This window comes from Notolabrus celidotus, chromosome 23, assembly GCF_009762535.1.
Source record: "Notolabrus celidotus isolate fNotCel1 chromosome 23, fNotCel1.pri, whole genome shotgun sequence".
NCBI classification, from domain to species: domain Eukaryota; kingdom Metazoa; phylum Chordata; class Actinopteri; order Labriformes; family Labridae; genus Notolabrus; species Notolabrus celidotus.
In genome coordinates, this window is record NC_048294.1 from 5,411,926 (window position 1) to 5,438,962 (window position 27,037).

At 42.0% G+C, this 27,037-nt stretch overlaps 1 protein-coding gene across 2 annotated transcripts in view; it reads right to left on the reverse strand.

The window, feature by feature from the left end:
* Nucleotides 1–27,037, reverse strand: part of si:ch211-200p22.4 (phosphatidylinositol-binding clathrin assembly protein) — a 146,085-nt gene that overhangs the window by 31,677 nt on the left and 87,371 nt on the right. For both annotated transcript variants that reach the window (XM_034676580.1, XM_034676581.1), the window contains exons 8-11: nt 21,597–21,638; nt 10,661–10,746; nt 10,452–10,575; nt 404–537 (exon numbers count right to left, since the gene is read on the reverse strand). In XM_034676580.1, coding sequence (XP_034532471.1) covers nt 404–537; nt 10,452–10,575; nt 10,661–10,746; nt 21,597–21,638 — 386 coding nt within the window. The remainder of the gene's footprint in view (nt 1–403; nt 538–10,451; nt 10,576–10,660; nt 10,747–21,596; nt 21,639–27,037) is intronic.

Below are 27,037 nucleotides of genomic sequence, written 5' to 3' on the forward strand. Positions count from 1 at the left end.
AATCTCATCAGGAGAGACATGTGATCTAGTCTCATCAGTAAATGTCTGTATATGCATCAATCCCTCTTCTGAAACATTAAAAACGGTCTTTTAATTTACATTCATGTGCAAAAACAGCTGTTTGCAGAGAGAGGCAGAAAGAGGGATAAGAGACAAAGAGGAGGAGACCATAGGGGGAAGGTATCTCTTGTAACTTGATGCTATTTGATTGTTAAAATAAATGCATTGTGTAAAACAAAGGGGGAAAATTGTGCTTTTATTTTGAAAAGCCAATCTGTAGTCTCCACATACTTCATTTCCTGTGCATGTGACATACTGTGACACACACTTTGATATTTTGATTTGGCGTGAACGTACAGAAGTTAAACAATTGGTGACTTTGTGAGTTTTTGTGTGTGCACACCTGTTGGTGGACATCGTGGAGGCGAACAGCTCTGGTGTGGGCGCGATGTGGTTGTTGTTGGCGCTGCCTATCGACTGGCTGCTCGGGGAGGCGGAGGGCGGGGTGTGCATGTTTATCTCTTTCAGCCGCTGGTCCTGAAACACATACACACACAAACACACACAGAACAGAAAGTGAACACCATGGTAGCAGGAAGGCATTGTTAAAACAGTCACTTCCCAGTGGATATGAATAAAAGCTGAGGTTCCAGTAAAGTCAAATCCTGGAAACACAAACACTTGCGCACTTTAAGCAAATTTATCTTAAAGGTGTCCTTATAAAGATGCACATAAATAAAGCTGAGGAGAAACAACAGAAACATTCCTACAGCTGTCCTCCTGTAACTTCTTGAATCAAGCCCGTCTGTCTTTCTGACTTTTGTCTCTGCCAAGAATCTCCCTGCGAACATGCCCAGTGTTGAGTCATTAACAGAAAAACATGAAGGGAAAAAGATAAATTTATGTTTTTTGCTGATATTTAAATAGTTATTGGCTCCGGATTAAAGACTTAAACTCAGGCCTTCGTCCAAATAAACTTCCACAGTCACTTAATTGCTGAGTTATTTCTGCCAGAGAGGCCTGCTGGTGAGGGATTCAGGAAACACAACGATGACAGACGATTAAGTGAAAGTACTTTATAACGCATGACAATGGTTTTTAATGACCGTTAAAACCTCTCCCGCTTTGTCTTGTTTTTGCAGCAGAAAATCTTTAACGGGGTCATAAGCGGAGGCCAGTCGCTGCTTTTAAGACTTGAATTAAAGTCGACAACAAACCTGCTGTTGTTGAAGAATTTGCATCTGTTTTCTGTTTATGGATTATTTTAAGTTATAAGATAAGCCTGCTCTTGAAAGTCACTTTCATTTAGCAGAAAAGTAACCCAAATACAGGTATTTTCACAGTGTGAATAAATGAATAAGTAAATCTTGCTACCTCAATTCCAAAAAAATGTAGGAACAAAAATTTTCATAAAAACAGATTTTAATGGTTTGCAGATCATTAAAACTCTGTATTTAATTGGAAGTAGTGCAAAAACACAAATCAAACTTTGAGACTGAAAAATGCTGCTTCTTTATGAACATACATGCTCATTTTAGATTCGTGGCGAGCATCACATTACAAGAAAGTTGTTCCATAATTTCAGCAAAATGTTCTCCAGTGTAAAATTGTGAAGAATTTAAGGATTGCATCGTCAACAGTACATGATATCTTTAAAAGATTCATGGAATCTGGAGAATTCTCTGTAAAAAAAGGGACATGGTTGTAAACCAACACTGGAAGGCTGTAATCTTAGAGCCCTAATGTGTCTGTGTACGGTCCGTCTCCGAAGTTGGACCGTATTCTAGCCTTTTAATTCTAGTCAATGTGTTAACTTCCACTGGATCCGCTCCATCTCTGATCCGGCAGGTCGAAGCCCTCCAAATCAGACAAGCAAGACTTCTATTTCTGCCGGATGCCGGAGCACGACGCATCAATCTCAACAGAGCAGATGGAGCAGGACAGGAAGTCAGGTTTCACCAAAACAAAATGAAAACATCCGGTTAATTTTCAGAATAAAACACTCTGTGTTATCACCAGATCGTATTTCACTTAACTACAACAACAAACAAACCGTCATGATGAGCGGAGCCAGGCCTGGAGTCAACAGGTCAGAGGTTTTCAGAGGACCAGAAAGACAACATTGATGAGGAGAGGAGGAGGAGAATCCTTGATTCAGTGATTACCACGGGGAAAACCTTGGTCACATGACTCCAGGGGCCTCAAGTACAAAGACTTGCATGGATTTCCTACTGAAACATGGCATACGCTCACATCCAGGAAACGTCATACGCATACAGATGTATGAATCTGTGCACAAGTATCAACAGCTGTAGAAACGTGCATACGCCAGCCACGAAGTTGGCGTGAGGCACTGCACATTTCCACGGTCATTTCACTCTTGATACATTTGAGCTTTGCCGTGAAAAAGAGCGTACGCCACGTTTTTGTGCCGGTACCCTTTGTACGTGAGGCCCCAGCTGTCCAACGGTCCTGCCCTGAGATGCATTCTGAAAACACAACCAGTGGGTGTTGACAGACGAGAGAGCACGGAGCAGAGACGGACCGGATGTGGATTAAAAAATCAACATGACTCTGTAGTGGAACTCACTGCATGGGCTCAAAACTACTTCCAAATCCTGGGGTCTGTAATGGGAAACCATATACATAAACATGATCCAGAAAAGATGGCGATGTATCTGGTCCTAGGCGGATTTAAGATGGAAAAATGTCCTGTGTTCTTGAGGATCAAAATTTGACATTCTTTTTGGAAATCATGGACATTGTGTCCGATTGTTTTTTGGTGCGCTGGTTTGACAAAAAAAGCTGAATCTGGGATCATGTGATGAGCATTTTTCTTCATTTAATAGACTTACAATCAAGTAATTATTGTGGAAGTATTCAGCAGGTAAAGAACGCCATAAAGATAACACATTAAATCCACTATAAATTCTTCTACCTGCTGGTTTAAGATTAACACTGCAGCACTTTGAAGCTGCTCCTACATATCCGCAGCATTAAAAGTCCCCTGACCTCTTCCACACTCTCTTCATTCCTGCATGAATTTAAACATTCTGCTCCAGGGTCGGTCTGATGCATGCTGGGAAATGTTCTGTCAACAACCTCCAACCTCTCTGTAGCTTAAGATGATGCTATGTGACAACACATTTTAACATTATGTGTGTAAATCTAAATAACATGACTACAGGTGGTGTGAATAATCCATGTGGCTGGCGGCACTTGTTTCGGTAACATCCCACAACGCTACATCTCATTGTTCATGGATTTTACTGTTATTGCTTATTTCTTCTGCTTATGTTGTGTCTATTATTTCCCCCTGGATCGTATTACTGTTGCTGCTGCTGCTAATATCTCCACACTGATCAATACATGTGGGTCTTATCATGTGGGGACATGTTCTGGGAAATTACAGTTGGATGCTGCTGTTTGTCAGACAAGGGAAGCAATTTACAGCACAACAAAAGGTGTAGATTCGGGGTATGGATTGTTGCAGTGGGAATGGAAATTCTGCCCTGAAACTGTTCCTCTGTGGGTTTTATTTACTCACTGACATACAAGTGTTTTAACCCAGGAGAGGTTCCAATACCATCCTTCTTTTTCTCAATGATGATTGCAACGCAAGGACTCAGGTCGATACCAAACACTGAGCCTGTATCAAGAAAATATATATGCCTATCATTAATAACATTATTATTCAGTCGTGGTAAACTCTGTGGATGTGATTTGATTACTTTTAGTGCTGCATGGCTGGGCTCAGGATAGAAACTTCTGCAAAAACCTACAGAGACTGAACACCAGAGAACTTTCTCTTATAAATCTGAACTAAAAAGAAGAGCATCAAAACAGGAGATGTGTAAGCAGATAATCTTTGGACTGATCCCTCTCTTTCTCTTACCCACAAAGACAAAGGTATCATTCTGAACCGAGGAGCCAATCATGTGTCCCATGTACAGTGGCCAACCATAGACCTTTCTGGAGTCCCTGAGCTCCCTTGTCTTGTAGGTTCCTCTGCCGTAGACGACCTACTGCTACAACTACTACACCAGTATAATCTCTCTCCCTTCATCTCCCTCTATCCCTCTCTCTAACACGGTCTCAGCAGATGTGTGTCTAACATGAGTCTGGTCCTGCTGGAGGTTTCTGCCTGTTAAAGGAAGTTTGTCCTTGCCACTGTAACTTGCTAAATGCTGCAAAGTGCTCTGCTCATGGTGGATTAAGATGAGATCAGACTGAGTCCTGTCTGTAAGATGGGACTGGATCTGATCCAGTCTTGATGTTGGGTCTTTGTTAATAATAGAACATAGAGTAAGGTCTACAGTAGACCTGCTCTGTTTGGAAAGAGTCTGAGGATAACATTTGTTGGGATTTGGTGCTTTATAAATAAAGAAATATAGAGTTAAGTTTATTATGTGTGTGCAAAAGAAATAGGATTAAAGGTGCAGGACCCTTCATCATTATCTGAAGCACACTTTGCCTGAAGTGCTCTCACTGACTTTACTTGAACTTGCATGAAGGTCTAATGAGATTCCAAGTTCATAAAGGTTGTGCAAACATCCCCACATGTGGAGATGTGATAACAGACTGACTGCTTTCTTTTTAAATCTAGTCTTGTTCAACATGCCATGAATAAATAATGTAAAGTAACAAAGTCATACCATAAATAAACTCATGTCATGTGTTCAGAGCTCTGAGATGATTCATGTAAAACCATCTTGAAGCCCAAGCTTCTTCTATGAGTTCAATCGTCATTTTTGATTGGTTGGGTTAAGCTTAAAAGCTCTGTTTGTTCTCCAAGGATTCGTGGACGTCTCTGTGGTTGAGTCTCGTGGTTATCTGCCGGCGTCCTCTTCACATCCCAACTGCGGCTCATAACCTCAAGCAGGTGACGTCATACAAACAGGACCAAGTCCTTTTCATGGGTGGCCACCGAACCCAATCCTAATTTCCCACATGAGAACCAGTCAAAGCAAAATAAAGAAAAGAGGAGAAGAGTAGGCTTTGTCCTAGCAGTCCCAACCCGCACTTTGAGAACCACTTTAAATTATAAGCGGTAATGTTAAAAGTACAACTTGTGACATTTGCCTCGTTTATGTTTAAAGGCGTGTGAAGAACAGCTGAGTGAGGACAGACATGTCATCATAAATATCCTGCAGAGGTCCAGCTCACCTCGTCTGACGTTACTGTGATCTGAGACGTTCAGCTTGATGTGAGTCAGAGGAACTACTTCTTTAAGCTGTGTAAATAAATCATCTTTAAATTAATATTTAGAGTCGTCGTGTTCGTGTCTTAACTCGATAGCCGGGTAGAGAGCAGGTGTGTGGAACCAGAGTGCCTTCAGGGTGAGAGAGTGCTCTCACGGTCTTCAGCCTTTAAATGAATTTTCTCTTTGAGCAGATAAATAAACAGAATCTCCGTCTGCAGAGGATCCTCTTCATCTGTATTCTGACAGCGCGCAGACCGACAAATGGGAGATGCTGTTATTGTTTGGGCTGCGGCCCCAGCTGGACAGTAGCTGAGTGTGTGAGTGTGTGTGTGTTTTTTTTTTTCCTCATATGAGTGTGTGTGTCGAGTCCATATGGACACCAGAGCTCTCAGACAGCTGTAGCCAAGTATCTGTGTGACCTCTGCTCTCTCTCATCCCTATCTCTCTCTCTCTCTGTTATGATCTCACTCGCTCTATCTTCAAAATAAAAACCCGAGGTAATCAGCGGACCACGGCAGGAACAGGGCAACCAAGGGCAGGGAGTAAACAGGGCGCTAAAATCCAATCAGCACACACACACAGACTCACGGACTCACAGACACAGGCAGCACATAATCCGCCAGGAAATACTCATGCTTTAGAAACATACTGTATCTTTTCGGCCTGGATTTAAGCATGCTCTAAACACACACACACACACACAGCTTCAGTACAGACTCAATTACAGCTTGCTGTAAGGCAGGGCTCCCAGGGCGCGGACAAGAAATGTCAACACATTTTACACTTGACTTTTCTATCGCTCAGAGACTCCCGGCCTTTATCCTCGACCGCGGCTCTGAACTCACGAAACAGGAAAAAAAAAAAAGTTTCAGAGGAATCTATCAGCGAAAGAAAAAAAAAAACACAAGTCTGATTTTCTAAAGCGCAGGAGTGGAGCAGTATATCAGTTTATGCCGGCTTCTTTATCGACGACTCGTGCCTTTTAAAACGGGGGGCTCTGGTGTTGTTAAGTCGCGGCAGATTTGATGTTTGTCGGAGCGCTTGCAGCGGTGGTCTTAAATCGAAGGCGTTAGATGTGGTTACATGTGATGTTGAGGGAAGGTTTATGGGGGAGTTTGACTCTTAAATACAGATTTAATCAAAAGGAAAATAACCTTTATGTGGTGAAGAATCTTTTTAACAACAATGTTTACAAAGTGTTTCAATAAGAGAACCTCAAAGCTGCAACAATTAAAGAACAAACACTATGGAGGCAAAAATAGAAACAAGGAGAGAGTAGGCTTCAAATGTTCCTTTATGATAAAGCTTATAGTTAGAGCTGGATCAGGCTTGGACCGGGTTATGCTGCTATAAGCTTAGACTGACACACTGGGATCCTATCCCCTTTCAATCACTTACTTTAACTCTTCCTGTCCCATTAAAGTTACCAACCATAGACCTTTCTGGAGTCCCTGAGCTCCCTTGACTCGTAGGTTCCTCTGCCGTAGATAACCTACTGCTACAACTACTACCTGCCTCACCACTATCATCGATCGGGAATCGTGTGTCCCATGTACAGTGGCTAAAGTCCTGAAAGTGGGCGGCCCAGATTCAGATCTGACCCATGGCCCTTTGTTGAAACTAATTTCCTGGACTCTCTGCACAGTTTCCTACAAGTTCCACTGTCCTACCTTATAATAAAGGCAGACCTGTCCACCTCGTCTCACATCTATGCTGCTATAGGCTTAGACTGCCGGGGAAACTGACACACTGGGATCCTGTCTTTCCCTTTCTCTGCCTGTCTCTTACTTTAACTCTCCCTGTCCCATTAAAGTTACTAACCACCGACCTTTCTGGAGTCCCTGAGCTCCCTTGTCTCGTAGGTTCCTCTGCCGTAGACGAACTACTACTACCCGTATCACCACTATCATCTCTCTCTCTCTTCATCTCCCTCTATCCCTCTCTCCAACACGGTCTCAGCAGATGTGTGTCTAACATAATCTGGTTCTGCTGGAGGTTTCTGCCTGTTAAAGGAAGTTTGTCCTTGCCACTGTAACTAACTAAATGCTAAGTACAGAAGAGCCGGTTTACATTAGCTATTGAATCTTGTGTCCCATGTACAGTGGCTAAAGTCCTCAAAGTGGGCGGCCCAAATTTAGATCTGACCCATGGCCCTTCGTTGAAACTAATTTCCTGGACTCTCTGCACAGTTTCCTACAAGATCCACTCTCCTACCTTCTAATAAAGGCAGACCTGTTCACCTGACCTCACACCCTCATCTGTGGACATATTCAATTTAAAGTGAGACAGCTAAAAAGTCTCATTCTGAAAGAGCTGCAGAGTTTACTGTTGTCAGACTCAGCAGATGAGTTTGGTCCTGCTCGAGGTTTCTGCCTGTTAAAGGAAGTTTGTCCTTTCATGGAGAGCAAAATCATTCAATTTGTGTAATTTTTCTTTTATGAAGATTCAGTTTTATGTTCAAAATAAAACATTAACTGTTCTCCCAGCTTCAAATTTGGATTGTTGAACCCATTGCTTTTTGAGTTCTTGTCCATGTTATGCCATGATTGATGACAGTGGACAAAATGACAATCTTTGATCGCTGCCGTAAACATCCTGCTGCTGTGGATTCGCCAGACTCCAGCTGTTTCAACTGCTACTATCTGTCTCACTGCTACATCTCTCTCTCTTCATCCCTCAGTCCCTCTCTCCAACCTCCAACACGGTCTCAGCAAATGTGTGTCTAACATGAGTCTGGTCCTGCTGGAGGTTTCTGCCTGTTAAAGGAAGTTTGTCCTTGCCACTGTAACTTGCTAAATGCTGCAAAGTGCTCTGCTCATGGTGGATTAAGATGAGATCAGACTGAGTCCTGTCTGGAAGATGGGACTGGATCTTATCCTGACTTGATGTTGGGTCTTTGTTAATAATAGAACATAGAGTAAGGTCTACAGTAGACCTGCTCTGTTTGGAAAGAGTCTGAGGATAACATTTGTTGGGATTTGGTGCTTTATAAATAAAGAAATATAGAGTTAAGTTTATTATGTGTGTGCAAAAGAAATAGGATTAAAGGTGCAGGACCCTTCATCATTATCTGAAGCACACTTTGCCTGAAGTGCTCTCACTGACTTTACTTGAACTTGCATGAAGGTCTAATGAGATTCCAAGTTCATAAAGGTTGTGCAAACATCCCCACATGTGGAGATGTGATAACAGACTGACTGCTTTCTTTTTAAATCTAGTCTTGTTCAACATGCCATGAATAAATAATGTAAAGTAACAAAGTCATACCATAAATAAACTCATGTCATGTGTTCAGAGCTCTGAGATGATTCATAGATCAACCATCAGACAAAAGTTCAGAGCGATCGTCAGATTGAAGTTTATTTGTCTTTTCTTTGACACAAACAAGAAGTTTAGACTGAAGCTCTGTGTTCTTTCTCTCCGAGCAAACAAAAACACTCAGTGACAATATTTGCACGGACGTGAAGTTACACAAAGAAAGAAAGCCAGAGGCTGATAAACAGTGCGATGGAGGGAGAGATGTTCTTCTTGGATATTTTGTTTCCGCTACAAGGATTTCATCCGGATCAGGAAAAACAAGTTAAAAGGGGACTTTATTGATCGTACGCATTTTAGTTTGTGTATGGGTTTTTTGGGGATATGTTGTTCTTGTTCTTGTTTCTTGAGTTCGTGTCAGTCAGGGTGAGAGACTGAGACCAAAGAGGTGAGTTTAGCTGGCGTACATTCACTGTTGCAACGTTTCACTCTGATTCCAAGTTGGACAACACGTTTCCCTGCAGCAGAGCAAAATGCTGAGCTAATATGTACATTAACTACAGATGCACTGACTGCATTAGAGGCTGAATTCTTCAAGGTCTGATTTTGACTTTCATGGAGAGCAAAATCATACAATTTGTGTAACTTTTCTTTCATGAAAATCACAGTTTATGTTCAAAATAAAACATCAACTATTCCAAAAATGCCTGGATACTAGGGGTGGGAATTGATACGATTTTATCAATGTCAATGCCATTGTTGATTCTGCTTATCAATCCAATTCCTTATCAATTCTCCTAACGATTCCTGAGTATTTTTTTGAGGGGAAAAAAAGTACTTCTACACAGTCTTCCGCACCAAAAGGAACCATTTCATTTTTTCCAAAATTATGTCTGCACAAGACTGAACATGAATATATTCAACTTAAACATACTGAACAATAGGTTGACCTCATTCTCGACCTGGATGAAAAACTTTTAATTTGGAGAGGAAAGACACTTTTCCTCCGGGGGTCACCGCGGAGGTTTTTTACCCACTCTCGGTGCCTCATTTTCGGCCGCATGAGTCCGGACGTGGCCCCTCGAGCCTGGATGAAAAACTTTAAATTTGTAGAGGAAAAACGCTTTTCCTCCAGGGGTCATCATGGAGGTATTTTACCCGCTCTCTGTGCCTCATTTTTGGCCGCATGAGTCCGGACGTGGCCCTCTCGAGCCTGGATGAAAAGACTTTGAATTTGGAGAGGAAAGACACTTTTCCTCCAGGGGTCATCATGGAGGTTTTTTACCCGCTCTCGGTGCCTCATTTTCGGCCGCATGAGTCTGGACGTGGCCCCTCGAGCCTGGATGAAAAACTTTGAATTTGGAGAGGAAAAACGCTTTTCCTCTCCAGGGGTCATCATGGAGGTATTTTACCCACTCTCGGTGCCTCATTTTTGGCCGCATGAGTCCAGACTTGTCCCCTTGAGCCTGGAGGAAAATACTTTGAATTTGGAGGGGAAAAACGCTTTTCCTCTCCATGTTTCCTTGTGGTTGAAGGAGTTCTGTGATGCAGAGTGTGTGATGTAATGCAACGTGCTGGGAAATTAATCGTTAAGAAGAATCGATAACATTTGAGGTGTACAATTCCAATGGAATTGATAAATTGGAACCGGTTCTAAGTCGGATCCGGTTTTCGAATCCCACCCCTACTGGATACAGTCGATAGTTTCAAAGGTAATAAGTGTGCAAAGACCAGAACTCACACAGGCATGTTTCTAACCGTGGATCTCATCTTAAAACCTGCTGTAACTGGAGCAAAAAACAAGAAGTGTGGAGGGATTTGGGACTCTTGAAGCAGCTGAGAATCGCTTAAAACAGAGAAAAGAGGGGGAGGAAAAAGGTGAAGGCTGTAACTGCTCGACCTGCTGCCGCAGCTGGCGTTTCTGCTGCCACAGCACTGACTCTGACCCCCCTGATTCAGAGGTGATTTGGTACGAAAGCGGAAAATCTGTTACCTTAAGAGCCTGCAGTCTGGCCTGTTCTTCCTCCAGGGCCTGCTGCTTCTCCTTCTCGTCCATGCGGCTGAAGGACATGCCGGTGGAGGAGAGAGAGGAGACGGCGCTGGACAGGGTGGACGCTCTGCAAAACACCGGACAAAGTCAGATATTTATTATTCATGTTACAGGCAGAAGGATATGTAAAAATGGAAAACGAGGAGGTCTACCTGGTGTCTGCATTTAACTCCTTGGTTTTTTTGCCCTCCAGAGAGGCCAAATGTTGCTCCAATGCCTCCAGGAGGCTGCTGGGGGCCTGACAACGACACAGATTCAGTCATCAAACTCAACTTTTCTCCACTCTTTTGACTTTTCTGCCTCTCTGAGTTGCACAGAAGACCCGCCCACACATACAGTAGCACGCACACACACAGCAGCACCCAGAGTTAGTTGGTCTCACAGGAAGGTAACAGAGTGCATCAGGCTCCAAGAATAGCCATGGCAACATGCAGCAAACACTCACACGGTTAGCAGGAGACTCAAAAGGAGGGAGAGAGGGAGAGAGAGGGAAGAGAGCGAGAGAACAAAGGAGGAGGCTGAGAGACAAAGAGCGGGGAAAAAAGGTGGAGAACGGAGGAGAGGTCGCGACACTTTTGCACGAGCAGAAGGCGATAATTTCTCTGCTGTTTAATGTTTTTAATCCTCTCGCTGTGCAAGCTTTTTGTCGTTCCTATCTCGCGGTGTCACTCTCGATGTGAAGTCCTGTCACACCTGCACAAAAAGATGCCTCTGCTCCACTCTCAAACCAAATCTCTGCACATTTACCTCCACAAGGGGATTGAGATTATGCTTTAATCTTTCTCCATTCTCTTAATGACTTGTCCAGATAAACGTCGGAGTCTCTGAAATGCTCTTTGTCGTAAGATGACAGCTGCATTAAACTTGAGATGAACCGTTTCTCCGGGTGCATGTTAGCGAGCAGGTTACTCGGGGATTGTTGCTACGCTACGCCACGGCAGAAAAACAGCTGCAGATTCAAGTTCAGCTCCAAATCCGCTCATGTTGCACAACACAATGTCTTCAAGTGCTCGTTAAGTGCCTCATTAATGCTCCACGACCACAAAGTAAGAGGGCAGAAGGGAGTGAGAGGGCTGCATCATGAAGTGGACAATCAGAGACTCTCAAACTGAAAACTGCAGGTTAACATCTATCCATCCATCTTCCGGGTCTGGGCCTCGGGGGCAGCAGTCTCAGCAGGGAAGCCCAGACACTCCTCCTATCACCGGCCACTTCCACCAGCTCCTCTGGGAGGATACAGAGGGGTTCCCCAGGCCAGGTGAGAGATATAATCTCACCAGCGTGTCCTAGGTCTTCCCCTTTGACCTCATCCCAGACGGACATGCCTGAAACACCTCCCCAAGGAGACGTCCGGGAGACATCCTAAGCAGATGCCCGAACCACCTCATCTGGCTCCTCTGGATGCGGAGGAGCAGCTGAGTCTAAGCTCCTGACCCTATCTCAAAGGCTGAGCCCAGACACCCTGCCGGGAACGCTCATTTCGGATGCTTGTATTCCTGATCTTGTTCTTTCGGTCACTACCCACAGCTCATGACCATAGGTGAGGGTTGGGAGGTAGACTGACTGGTAAATCTAGAGCTTTGCCTTCTGGATCAGCACTCTCTTCACCATGACAGACCGGTACAGCCCGATCAGACCCCAAGATACTTAAACTCCTCCGTCTGGGGCAAAGACTCTCCTCCTTGGCCTCAGACTTGGAGGTGCTGAAGAAGAAAAAGTTCTCAGCTCTCCTTTTTTTTGGCTGAGGGAAGGAAATTCTTCCACTGAGAAAATATGACAACGTCATGTCTGCCTCACCGTCCACAAGAATGCAAAGTGTGCTGTCAGCAGGGCTGCAGACATGCACGCAAACACAGACACACACACTTTGAAGGAATGTTTTGGCTTTCGAGTCTTTAGCAGTCGGGGCTAGACGGCGGCCTCTCGCCAAACTGTTGCCTGGTAGTTCAAGAAACAGAGTCGCAGGGAAAGAAAGGGGCCCAGCTTTAACTGCGGGCAGTTGTGAATCGCTGAAAAGACGACTTTGTGTATGAACAGTCAGTATTAGCTCTGACACAGACTCTGCAGTGTGTGTATCCCTCAGCTGCTGACTGTCTCCTCTCAGACTCTCAGCATACCCTGCTTCACTCAGAGGTGTTTCAGGGTAGTGCCTTTGAAAGGGGGAGATAAAAAGTCGTCACTGATTCGATTAGAGAAGAGAGAGATGAGGTTGAGGCAGTTGAAGGTGCCATCATCTCTTCAGACAGAGCTGGAATAAGATGCAGCATCTGTAGGAGCAAGTCTGAGCTGATATTCTGCAGACTGAGCATCTTAAACTAGTCTTTCAGAGTGCTTCATTGGACACAGGAAGACTTAATACAACTCTCTAAACATCGATATATGCCTTAAAGTGCAGCTGTCTTTTCTCAACACCAACTCTATCCCAACTTCTCAGGTTGCTAGTCAAACTGTAAACAATAGCAAAGCACAGAAGAGGAAGTCTTGGCTGAGAGACCATATTGCTAACCGCTGGTTACACCCAAAACCCCACAAAGTTGGCAAACTGTTGTCAGACGTTGGCCAATGGGTTGTGGGATTGATTGTACCGTGGTCCATCGCCAACGGCTGACCATTTCAACCACAAAAACCCGCCCCCTTTGTGTCTCACTGCTCACCACACTGGACTCCTTTATCAGCCTAAACCAGTCTTCTTCTTCTGTTTCACCTTTGACTCATGTTTTTAATGCTTTTATAAGACCACTGTGATGGGAAACAGCAGACTTCTACCCAATCAGAGGAGGTAAAATATCTGCCTGCTCATTCTCAGTCATGAAACTTTAACTCAACATGAAACTTATTAGAATGAATCAGAGAAGAATGCAACAAAACATAGTTATCTCTGTCTGGTGCAGAAGTGGTTTCGCCAACTTCACCAACAATCATCACGAGAAACTGGAGTCTGGCTACTCTGCCTCACTCTGACCTCCAATTCCATCACAATAAATTGACTCTTTCACTTTTGACTCATGTTTGAATACCTTTGCAAGACCTCTGTGTTTGTAAAACAGCAGATTTCTACACATTCAGAGAAGATTAAGAGTTCCTGTCAGCTCATACTCAGCTATAAAACCCCAATTCAACATGAAACTTCACAGAGAGTCAGAAAGCCAACTTCGTGGACAGACACCACTAAGGGGGAGAATGACATAGCATCCAGCAGACTGTAGTCCAGCTACTCTTTCTCACTCTGCCCCCAAATTCCATAACAATAAGTCTTCTGTTGCACCTTTGACTCATGTTTTAGTGCCTTTGTACAACTCTGCATTTGTAACACAGCAGATTACCACATAGGAGTAGACTTCACCAGTAGTCATCATCACAGTCAACAGTGTTGGAGCAGCCAGCGAATTAGAGACTTGCTACTCTACCTCACCCTGACCTCCCATTCTAGACCATTAAGTCTTCCGTTTTACCTTTGATTTATGTTTTGATGCTTTAGATAGACCTCTGCAGCAATTTTCCAGACGACAAAAGAGGGTGAAAGTCAGCTAAAACTCACCCCGGATAAGACTGTAGACTAACTACCCTACCTCACCCTGCCCACCCATGCTAGATCATTAGGCCTTCTGTTTTAACTTTGATGTATTTTTTGGTGCTTTAGGATAGATCTCTGTGTTTGAAAGACAGCAGATTTCAAGACGACCAAATAAGGTGAAAGTCTAAATGCACAAAATCAGCTAAAACTCACCCCAGAGAGGACCAGAGCCTGGCTACTCTACCTCACTCTGCCCTCCAATTCCATCACAATACATCTTCAGTTTCACCTTTGATTCATCCTTTGACCATCATCTGGTTCAAGGGCAAGTTAGCCAACTTCAGTAAACCAGAACATCCTGAGGTCTGGCTGCTCTACCTCACCCCGATGTCCAATTCCATCACAATTAGTCTTCTGTTTCACCTTTGACTTATGTTTAAATGAACTTGTAAAACTCTTTGTTGGAAAAGAGACAATTTCCAGACAACAAAAGAAGGTGAAAGTCTACCTGCTCTCAATCATTTGTAAAACCCCAACGTCACCATGGAAAAGACTGGACTCTGGCTACTCTACCTCACTCTGCCATTCAATTCCATCACCATACATCTCCGGTTTCAGCTTTGACTCATCCTTAGACCTTCATCTGGTTCAAGAGCGGGTTAGCCAACTTGAGTAAACCAGAGCATCCAGTAGACTGAGGTCTGGGTGCTCTACCTCACTCTGCCCTTCAATTCCAACACATTGAGTCTCGTGTTTCACCTTTGACTCATGTTTAAATGAATTTGTTAAACTCTTTGTTGGAAAAGAGCAAAAGAAGGTGAAAGTCTACCTGCTCTCATTCAGCTGTAAAACCCCTACATCAACATGGAAAAGACTGGACTCTGGCTACTCTACCTCACTCTGCCATTCAATTCCACAACAATACATCTTTGGTTTCAGCTTTGACTCATCCTTAGACCCTCATCTGGTTCAAGAGTAGTTTAGCCAACTTGAGTGAACCGTAGCAGAGACCTTCAAAGCAGACGGCAGACTGAAGTCTGACTACTCTACCTCACTCTGCCCTTCAATTCCATCACAACAAGTCTTATGTATTACCTTAGACTCATCCTTTGGCCCTTGTCTGGTTCAAGAGCGGGTTAGCCAACTTGAGTAAACCAGAGCATCCAGTAGACTGAGGTCTGGGTGCTCTACCTCACTCTGCCCTTCAATTCCAACACATTGAGTTTCGTGTTTCACCTTTGACTCATGTTTAAATGAATTTGTAAAACTCTTTGTTGGAAACGAGCAAAAGAAGGTGAAAGTCTTCTTGCTCTCAATCAGCTGTAAAACCCCAATGTCACCACGGAAAAAGACTGGACTACCTCACTCTGCCCTTCAATTCCATCACAATGAACCACAGCTGATTCATCCTTGACTGACTGACCCTCATCTGGCTTAAGAGTGGTTTAGCTAACTTGAGTACACCGGAGCAGAGAGTGTCAAAGCAGACGGTAGACTGAAGTCTGGCTGCTCTACCTTACTCTACCCTCCAGGTCCATTACAGAGAGTTTTGCCGTCATTTTTGAGACACAGTTTGCTAAATTCAAAGCCTGACATGCTGTGCTGTCCTGCAAGAAAAACTAGAAAATTCAAAATTCTAACTTGTGATTGAACACCAATAGGAACAAGTACAGCTGGGAATCCTTGAAACGAAACAACACAAAAGAAGACCTCGATTTAACAGGAAAGGTTTTTTCTCTCTCTCAGTTTCTCTGTTGCTTGTCAGCAGAGTTTTCTCAAGAGAGGAAAATGAAAAGGTAACTTTCTCTAAATACACAGAGAAAAAAAAAATAATCCAGACTTTGCTTCCAAAAAATAAAGCCGGCTGACCTTCAATGTTCCCCTCCGAGAGGCAAAGCAACAAAAAAGCACCCACTCAAGCTCCAATCAAAGAATATCTCCAATCACAATGTTTCTCTTTGGACATCTCCATAAGCAATTTTTTGACAAATTGCCCAATCTGAGAGACTTCCCCTTTCCTCTCTCTCATTCTTCCCGGGGTCATTCACTGTTGAAGAACCTCCATGCATGTTGAAGCAATGACGCTGTGCATGACAAACATGAAATTAACAATCTAAGGAGGAGGGAGGAATCGCCAGTGGAAACCTGGTGCAGGGATTCTTTCATGCAAATGCAAACAGAGGGGTGAAGCCTCATTTTCTATTCATGAGGTTTCATGGCCTTTTGCTTGTCGTGCCAGAGTTCTCTCCTTGTGTGTGTTCGTGTGTGCGGATCTGTGTGTGCGAGAGAGAGAGAGAGCTACAAGCAAGCCACCCGAGGCCAACACACTCGTATTGTACTCAGTCAACACCCTGTCATTCCCCACCGGGAAGAAAAAAACAAGAGCATGCCTGTGAGTGTATGAGGTGTTTGTGTGAGGTTTAACACACACACACTAACACATATACACCATGCATTCATATATGTAGTTCATGCAAGGGGGGTTTGGGGGGGGAGGCAGTACAGTATGCAACCCACCACCTACAATGTAAGATCCTTTTGTTTTCTGCGACAGATAAGGAGGAAGAGAAAAAGGTCTGTTTAACGACCACAGCAAACCATTCAGTTTTACTATGAGTTCAACACCCACACAGTCCATCCACATGCCGTTAACTTCCAGCTTTACACTCTGTAATGATTTTTAGAGATGCATGAGCTCACGCCCCCCGAGGTTGTAAAATGTTACAGTGGTGTCCCGGCGTGGGAGATCTTTTTAAAGATTTATGGAGGCTCAGAAATGGAAACTTTTCAATAATAGTTCAGTTTGTGCAAAGTACCTGAAGTTTCGTGACCTGTGAACCTTATCGGGGCTGCAGCTTTACATTTCCAACTATATTGATAAATCTGTCAGCTATTGCTCGAGCTTTGTAATTCTGGTACCAAGAACTTTTCAAGAACTGTTGGTAATCAAACTGATTGTATAACACTGCAGAGGAAACTACTAAATCTTAGAAGTTAGAAGTAATTTATCGAGTACATAAATATGTCACATTCACCCATCCACACATAAAGTGCCCATATTGACTAATCCCATTCCCCCACTGCTGGCACAGCCATCTGGGGGCAGCTTTGGGGTTAAACATCTTCTCCAAGGTCACATCTGCATATAGACAGCAGGACCAGGAATTGAACCCTCAACCTTTCGACCGACTGGCTGTTTCCTCTTTTGTCTGGATGAACACCTCAATAATGTTTCCTTTCCCCCATTTGTTGGAAATGTTAAAAATCAGCAGACATGGGCAGAAAATGTGAGAGCAGCCAACACACTGTGGCTACACCAATGTTAAATTTCCTTTTTTTTTTTTTTACATCTTATTTAACATTTTTCTGTTAGCAAAGTAAATAGTAGTAGAGAGCATCTGAGGAGCCAACACACTGTGGCTTTAACACTATTATAATGTTGAATTTCCCTCTTTTATAACATCTTATTTAACATTTTTAAATTCTTTTTCCTTTTTCATTCTCCAGAGTAGAGAGCATCTGAGGAGCCAACACACTGTGGCTTTAACACTATTATAATGTTAAATTTCCCTCTTTTATAACATCTTATTTAACATTTTTCTGTGAGTAAAGTGTATATAATGTATTTTTTAATATTTTTTCGCACTTATCATTTTGATTTTCTGTGGTTGTTGTGTTAAATGGGACTGATTGACATACAGTACATTCTCCAGAGCAGAGAGCGTCTGAGCAGCCAACATATTAAGGCTTTAACGCAATTATAATGTTAAATTTCCCTTTTTTTTTAACATTTTATTTAACATTTCTCTGTTTGCAAAGTAAATATAATGTATTCTTTGTCATTCTCCAGAGCAGAGAGCGTCTGAGGAGCCAACACATTGTGGCTTTAACACCATTATAATGTTAAATATCCCTATTTTTTTACATTTTATTTAACATTTCTCAGTTGGCAAAGTATATATAATGTATTCTTTGTCATGCTTTTCATTTTGACTTCCTGTGGTTGTATTTTTCGTTACATGCTGCTGTTTTTGACATACAATACATTCTCCAGAGCAGAGTGCGTCTGAGGAGTCAACAGAATGTGGCTACAATGCTTTCGTAATGTTAAACTTCCCTCTTTTTTAACATTTTATTTAACATTTTTTCTGTTAGTAAAGTGTATATAATGTATTCTTTGTCACACTTATCATTTTGATTTTCTCTGGTTGTTGAATGCGACTGTTTGACATACGGTACATTCTCAAGAGTAGAGTGTCTGAGGATCCAACAAATGTTAAATTTCCCATGCGTTTCTAACATTTTATTGAATTTTTATTTGCTAGTGAATTGAAGATGATGTACTCTTTGTCATGCTTTTCATTTTGACTTCCTGTGGTTGTTTTGTTTTGTTGCATATTGCTGTTTGACATACAGCACTTTTTCTGGAGTAGAGAGCGTCTGAGCAGCCAACACATTGTGGCCTTAACACTATTTTAATGTTAAATTTCCCTATTTTTAACATTTTACTTAACATTTTTTTGTTTGTGAAGAGTATATAATGTATTCTCTGTCCTACTTATCATTCTGATTTCCTTAGGTTGTTTTGTTGTGCTGCACATTAGTGTTTAGCATACAGTACATTCTCCAGAGCAGAGAGCGTCTGAGGAGCCAACACATTGTGGCTTTAACACCATTATAATGTTTAATTTCCCTCTTTTTTAACATTTTATTTAACATTTGTCAGTTGGAAAAGTATATATAATGTATTCTTTGTCATGCTTATAATTTTGACTTCCTGTGGTTGTTTTGTTTTATTCCATGCTGCTGTTTGACATACAGTACATTCTCCAGAGTAGAGAGTATCTGAGCAGCCAACAGACTCTGGTTACAACGCTTTTGTAATGTTACATTTCCCTATTTTTTTAACATTTTAGTGAACATTTTTTGCTAGTGAATTGAATATGATGTATTCTTTGTCTTGCTTTTCATTTTGACTTCCTGTGGTTGTATGTTTTGCTGCTTGCTGCTGTTTGACATCCAGTACATTCTCCAGAGAGAGTGTCTGAACAGCCAACAAACTGACATCATGCAGTTTTTAAGTTTTCAATCCCCTCCTTTTACAAAACAAAGTAACGTTTAATTTTTCCACGTTATGCACTTTTGATAATTTCTGTTTCAAAGACTGCTATTTGACCTTCTCACTGAAGCAGAGAACGTCACAGCAGCCAACAGACTGTAGTTTTGATGCTTTCAGATGTCGTCTCTTCCCTTGCTTTGTAGAAATGATATTGACCTTTTCTCCGTTTATGCAACGTATACGTTACTGAACTTTATCAGACAAATAATTGTGACTTTATGTCGCTGTTCTCTTAATACACAGCAATAAAAACATTTCATAAATTCAGCTTTGCATCGTCAGTTTCCAGTACTAAGGGTTAAAACCCTCAAAGCAGCAAACTTTAAACTACAGTGCTTAAACGGTTAGTATTTAGTGTTTGTGTCTGGTAATTCCTTATCAGCTGTTTGTTCTTGTAATTATTTTTTTGTCAAACAGAAGTGGAGAACAGCAGCGCTTGCAATTATTTTTTTAATGCCGTAACCTTGAGATCAGGAGTTAATTATTCCTTATCTCCAGGTAACAAAGCTCATTTCCTCACAAAAACTGGTTTATTAATCTCGGTATCACGAGGAAACAAAAGACAGATTATTCATCACTCCCTGGAGATCACAGGTTATTCATGGAGTAATTAAAAAAACTGAGTCTGGTTTAAGTTGAGGAGGACTCAGAACTGAATGATCACTGGTGAGGATCTAGTATCTTCAGTTTGACTTTGTTTCTGGACAACATCTGTGCATGCTGGATTTGCAATCAAGGTCTCAGATAAACAATTCAGTTTTGGATTTCTTAAATAGGTTGGTTTATGTTCTTGTAACTTCAGATATTAGGTTTGGTTTCCTTAAATATCAAAGTGCTGAAGTTGTGATTTTGAGATATTGCATAGTACAGAAAATGCAATCTTGTCAAACCTAAGCTTCTGCAGATCAAAGCATAGAAAAGATGAATCAATCTCTTAACTGTTTGACAGAAAAATGTTAAAAAATACATTTTAATTGTGATGTTTTTAACATCAATTTATGATGTTTTAAAGTTCTTCATTCAGAATGGTTGTTTTCAGTGGCAATTTTTGTGTATTTTGCTTGTATCATCTGTAATTCCTGTTAATTAATTAACTTCTTTATTTGTTTATTTTTTCGGGGGGGGGGGGGGGGGGGGGGGGGGGTCCAAAATTTCAAATTAAAGACTTTTTCTGTTCATAATTTTTTGAAGAATTAATTTGTACGCTCTTATTTTGAAAAAGAGGGTACCACAAAACATGTAGAAGAATCCCTTCATGGTGAAAAGTTGAGTTTTTATAAGTTTGAATTCCAAATTCTGTTATTTTTCCAGCCTGAGGTCTGAATTCATCTGCGGCAGCCTAACCAGAGAATCAATCTCTTCACTGTTTGACAGAAAAATGTTAAAAAACGTTCTAATTCCGATGTTTACAAATTCAATTTGTGATGTTTCAGAGTTCTTGATTTAGAATGAGTGTTTTCTGTGGCGATTTCTATGTATCTTGCATTTCTCATCTGTAATTCCTGTAAATTAATTAACTTAAATTTCATTTAAAAAAAAATGTGTGGTCCCAAATTTCAAATTAAAAGACCTTTTCTGAGGGACAATTTTGATTCGGCCATAAAAAGGAACAATTAATCAAGAGACAATTACTGCACATGAAAATAGTTGTCAGTCTCAGCCTTGTTGTTGATACATTTTTTGAAGAATTAATTTGTACGCTCTTATTTTGAAAAAAGAGGATACCACAAAACATGTAGATGAAGCTGAGTTTTTATAATTTTGAATTCCAAATTTGGTAATTTTCCAGCCTGATGTGTGAATTCATGTGTGGCAGCCTAACCAGAGAAATCAACCTCCTCTCTTATGTGTTATGTCCTCCCATAAACCATCAGGAGGAGCAAGAAAACCACGCTGGGAGCCATTCCTCTGAATTTTAAATCACAGACACAGGCAGCTTTATCCTTGACAATTAAAACACAGAGATCTTAGAGTCTATTCCCCTGTAGACAAGCTGTCTTTTTTAAGCCCTTTGTTGTAGTAATTATCATTTCTTATAAGAAACAAGGTCTGAAGCTTGTTGTTTGTGGAGGTTTCCAATCCATATGATGTTTGAGAGGGCGAAATTAACAAAGAACTCCGCCTGTGGTCGGATCTATAACGAGCATTTAGAGGTGAAAGAGGAAGTAGGAAATCAATCACGGCGGAGTAGAGTTGCCTCGACTTGGATCAGGTTAACTGAGATGTTTGTTGGGGTGAAGAGAGAAGATATGATGAGTTAAGGAGGGGGAACACAGGTATATGTAGGGGTGAAATAACGTGGAAGTGGAGAAAAAGCGCAAAGTGAGACATGAAACCACATGTAGAGTTTAAGGAAGCAGGAAATAAAGGTGAGACGGTAGGAGAGGAAGCAAGAAAAGGAGTTGAAATCAGAAAAAGGGGAGAAGTAGAAGTGGAAGGTGAGATGTACACTGACCTGTGAGAGATCTGGGATGTCACCCTGATCTATTCCAACTTGCTGTCGTCAAAAACAAACGAATCAAGGAAATAAAAAAGGGAGGAAGGTGGGTAGGTGGGATAAAATGGAGAGGGGAGAAATAAAAAAAGGAGGAGGAGAGGATCCATTCGTAAAAGAAACAAGAAGATGAGAAAAAGAAAACAAAACAGGGGGATTATTTCTTCATGCAGTGGCAGTGTCAACAAAAACGACAACAGAAATAAACAAGGAAAAGTTTTCGACATCCGGATTGGCTCATGAAGCGACCAATCCTGACAGTGAATGATGATTGGACAGTGATAAATATGTCTGACCAATGAGAGAGCAGGCATGGGGGGGACTGATGAACGATGGGAACATGAAGACATTTATATAAAGGACAGCTACGCCCAGTTATCTCCAAAAAACTCAGACAGGTTGTCGACTCTCAGGACAACAAAGAAATAACACAGAGTCCCGGACGTGTTCGGGACCATCAACATGATCTGTGTACCTTTAAAACAGTTATTGGAAAACCTTTAATTTTAGAGACGATCTGCAAAAAAACACAAATTATGGTTGATAAGAGCACACATTCAGTATTCTGTGTTGAGGATTTGATGTTGCATTGATATACCTGCAGCTTTGTGCAAAGAAAATACAAAATCAACCAACATGGGGGTCACTTCTCTGAGGAACAGAAGTGGACTTTGAACAGACGTAGAGCTTACATTTATTTTCACTGTTTGAATTGTGCCATTAATTCAACCTCTCAATCAATCAGTCAATCTTTATTTGTATAGCGCCAAATCACAACAAATGTTATCTCAAGACGCTTTTACAAACATAGGAGGTCTAGACCACTCTATGTCAAATTATGAACATCTGTCATTACCCAGCTGTGTTAGGTACTTGCTTCTGATTGGTCAATACCCAAAACCACAATGTTTTGTTTAGTGAAGCCAAGGACAACCTGCTCAAATATCCAAGCTCAAATCCCTTCAAGGAAAGGAGTCAGACACATTTCACATCTGCCTGTTGACACTGTGGCAAAATCGTTTCCATTAGCATTTTTAAATAGGAGAATATTCTTCAATACTTTCGCCACTTCCTGGCTGCACCCCTGCATCTGTTTAAGCCTGGTTTATACTTCTACATTGACCCTCCACAGCAGTGGTAGATGTGGCCATTAGCACTAAATATTTGCGATGCGCTGCAATACTAAACTAGCACCGCTAAGTTTTGTGCTTGCTTTTTTACAGCGATTCCAAATGTATAATGTTAATTAAGAGCTGATATGTGATGCTGTTGATCATCCATTAATTTTTGCAAGGACGAATAGTGAGGAGAAGATGAAATGTGTGCCCAATGTACGGCGTTCAGAAGTGCTGTAAATGCAGGAAATACAATGCCCCCCAACGGACCAATCACAGGGCTTGCGGTTCACTTTGTTTTTGATGTGTGGTAACATTTTCAAGGAGGTGCAAGTCAGGCTATGTGTGTAGATTTAAGCGCCCGAAACAAGTGGCAACCTCTGGCCGCGAGAATCGAAGCCAATGCGGAAGTGTTAAAAACTGCAGTTCATCGAGTGTCCACTTGAGGCTGGCTCCAGAAGTACCAGAAACCACATACACACCCATTGAAAAAAGCTGATCTTTACAGCAGAAATAAACATGTTCACAGCCTGGAACAAAAAAAGAAGTGCAGTCTGGATAGCTCATTTCTCAAACGGCACACACTGTACGGGGGGGGGGGATTTTTTCATAACGCTGAAATTTCAAAGATCTTAAGATTACAAGTTTTCCATTATGAGAGGCACAGCTGACTTGATTGACAGGTGGGAACACTGTAGCTGTTGGGTAGGAGGCTCAAAGCCCGCCTCTTTACCTCACACTAGCTCGCCAGATGTTAGGTTGAGTTCAACATTTCCAATATAGCCACTGCTGAGGATTGGCCTCAAAACAGGGTTTCAGAAACAGATGGGTGACGACCATAGACTGTATAAAATATGGACGTAGTATCCGTGACGTCACCCATCTGTTCCTGAGAGCTGTTTTGAAGCCAATCGACGGCGGCAGCCATATTGGAAATGCGGAACTCAACCAGGCAGAGTGTGACGTAGTGTGAGCCTCCTAGCCAATAGCTATGTGTTCCCAACCGGGAGTCACGTCAGTCATGTCCTTATTTGGGCAAAACCCGTAATCTTAATATCTTCTGAACCGTCACGCTAGAAAAAAATTCACCCCCCTTGAATCCACCCCCCTCTATCGGCACACAGTGTGTGCCGATAGAGGGGGGTGAATTCAAGGGGGGTGAATTTTTGTGTGCCGATAGAGAGATTAGCTTCGTAGAGACCAAGCCGTTTTTTGAACCAGGCTGTAAACATGTTTATTAATGCTGCAAAGACCGTCTTTTTCCCATTCATGTCTATGTGGTTTCCTGTGTTTCTGCAGCCAGCCTCAAGTGGATTTTCGATGTACTGCAGTTTATAACACTTCTGCATGGGCTTCATCGTTTGAGACCGGAGGTTGCCGCTTGGTGACGACACGGATACTATGTCCATTATTTATACAGTCTATGGCCGGAAAGGGCTACTCACTACAGCGTAGGCTATGGCGGCGATTCATACGTGTTAACTACAGCAACATGGACGTCACTGATGTATTTCATCACAGTTCAGTCGAATTGGAAAAATACTGAATGAGGTGAAAGACACCAAAAGTTCAGTCATGTTGAGTGGCACCTGTGTTACTGAACAGCTGATATGTGTAAGCTAGCATTCAGGACAGACTTTATTAGCTTTAGTTAGATTTCAGACTAGGCTCACTAAGTTTTATAACTCTCTGGTTGTTCAATCTTATGTTACAACAGTTTTATCACAAACTGCAACCTACTTAAAGTGGAAAAGTTTACTTTAAATTGACCAACATCAGATTTCGTGGATTTCATGGCACAATTCAAACAGGATCACGTTCTTAACTCACAGTACACCTGAGGAATCATTCCTCCTTTGTGTCCTGTAAGTGTCCCGACCTTACACATGCTTTTAGGGTGAGAGTTTTAAATATTCATCTCCTCTAAAGCAGTGGATCAGGCAGCCCCACCGTGGTGGTCTGAAGTAGACATTTGGAGGCTGTCTGGGAAACCCACTTTGAAAATCCTTGACATGTTTGAGATGTGATGTGTATAAAAGCAGAGCAACTCATTAGCTGTGTATTGTGTGTATTGTGTGAATGTGTGTGTACTTTTAATTAAGCTTCATTGTTTTTAATGATGTCTGGAAAAAACAAAAAACACCTCATAGTCAGGGGAGCTTCTTAAAACCTAATTATTAAAGATAAAGGGAGGTTTTATTTTAATGTGCCAAAAAAAACAAAACATGAAGCTGACTCTCATTGTTTCAAACCTGCTTCAAAAAAGTGAGGAGGAAGGGAAGAGGGCATGAGGGGGGGAGAAAAAGAGGGATGATCTGTGGGCACTGTGCGAGGGGAAGCCTCACGAGTATCCATCTTTGTCAGGAGGAGAGCAAAGAGAGCGGGAGGAGAACGGATTAGGTGGAGGAGCGTGGGGAGCAGAGGGAGACGGACTTAACGGAGCGCCTAACCACATCCTCCATCTTAAGGGTTATTTTGGGCGTGTAGGCCTATGTTTCCGTATATATGTGTGTGTGCATATGTCCGCCAAGCAAATGTGGGGCAGCTCAGGTTCCCTCGTATGCACGCAGAACAGAAGCTGTGTGAGCAAAAATGAAGAAGAATGGAAAGAAAGAAAAACTGCTTTCAAGTTGTGTTTGAGAGTTTGATGGTACGGGGGGGAAGCTGAGGGGCTGAACCCTGAAGTTTGCTGGTCCAGTTAGATCTGGTTTTCCAACACGAAGCCATGGCTCCTCATTCTTTTGTCATGATTATGTTTGAGACGCACATTAATCAGGGTTCTTTCATGAGCTGTTGTCCAGACTGTAAAAACATCCCCAGCGGGCTTCTTTTCTGAGCATATCAAGTCACATTAACGTCGATTTTTTTCCCCCCATTTATTAACGGTTTGAGGATTTCTTTCAAGCTGTAACATTCATACTTTTAAAAGAAAAATAATCGCCAGCTATTTGGAAAATCAATTAATCCTCTCTGTCTTTTCTCAAGCAGACATATAATTGTTTTTTTTGGAAGCTGTCGTTCATTTCATTTTAAAGACTTTGCTGGTTTTCTTTGTCCAATTTGCCTGTAAATGAGGAGTCCTTGGGTTTGGGCAATTTTCGTAGCACAGAAGCTGTCACCTTTTATTCTTTTTCCAAGTTTTTTTTTCATAAATAGTTAATTGATTAATTGTGAAAAGAAGTGGCAGCAGTTTGATGAAGATGGGAATAACTTTTTGTTGCTGCCCTGGTTTTTTAGACATCTAACTTTATGATACGGATAAACAAATGGAGCAAAATAAAAAGCAGCTCAGCTCTCAGCCCTGACGACCTACAACAAGGACCTATAAGGAACTACTCCATTTAATTCAGTGTTTCTTAAGTTGGTTTGCTTGAGTGGACCAATATCTCTGTGAGGATCAACAAAGAAAGCATCCTAAACTAACAGATGCGCCTAAAACAAGCGAGGAGCAGCTCAGCTCTCAGCCCCCAAAACAGGGTTAAGGAATGTCCCTGTAAGGAACTGATATTTACAGTTTCATTGATCTTTAATTACTTCATTCGAGCTGTTTGCTTTGGAGGGTAAAGAATCTTTCAAGTTAGAGTAAAGTTTGTGAGGATAAACGATGATATAAATCCTAACCCTTAAAAAAGCATAGTATTAGAAACAAGCTAGCAGCAGCTCAGCTCTCAGCCCCCAGAAGTTGTAGCGAGTACGACTGAACGATACCAATTTTGAGACAAACAAATTAATTCACTGCTTCTCAGGTTGGTTTTCTTTCGAGTCGACACAATCCTCCCAGGTCCACCCCTGAGGGGATCGACAATGAAAGGACCCTAAACTAACAAAAGAGCCTAAAAAGAAGCGAGGAGCAGCTCAGCTTGCAGCCCCCCCAAAAACAGGGATACAGAACAGCTGAAATTCATTGATATTTGTGATAACACTGTTTTTAATGACTTAATTCTGTCACGGCTGTGGCAGTGCCTTCTCTCCCCTGTTGTTAACCCTCCTCTCTGCCTTTTCCCCCTCCTTCCTGTGTGCTTGGTGAAGGTGTGGCTCAGGAGACACACCTGTGAGTGATCTGAATCAGCAGCACTACAAATACCTGGTCCTCCTGCCACTTCAGTGCCGGATTGTTCCTTCGCCACGGGTGATTATAATCGTCAAGTACTTAGTCCTCAAGTGTGTCTAAAGATCAGAGTTTTTTCCCTACATGCCTAACGTGCTGTGTTTTTCTCTCCGTGTGCAGCGATACTCCTGCTACCTGTTTTTCACCAGGCGTCTTGGAGCTGGCTTCCAGGATATTTT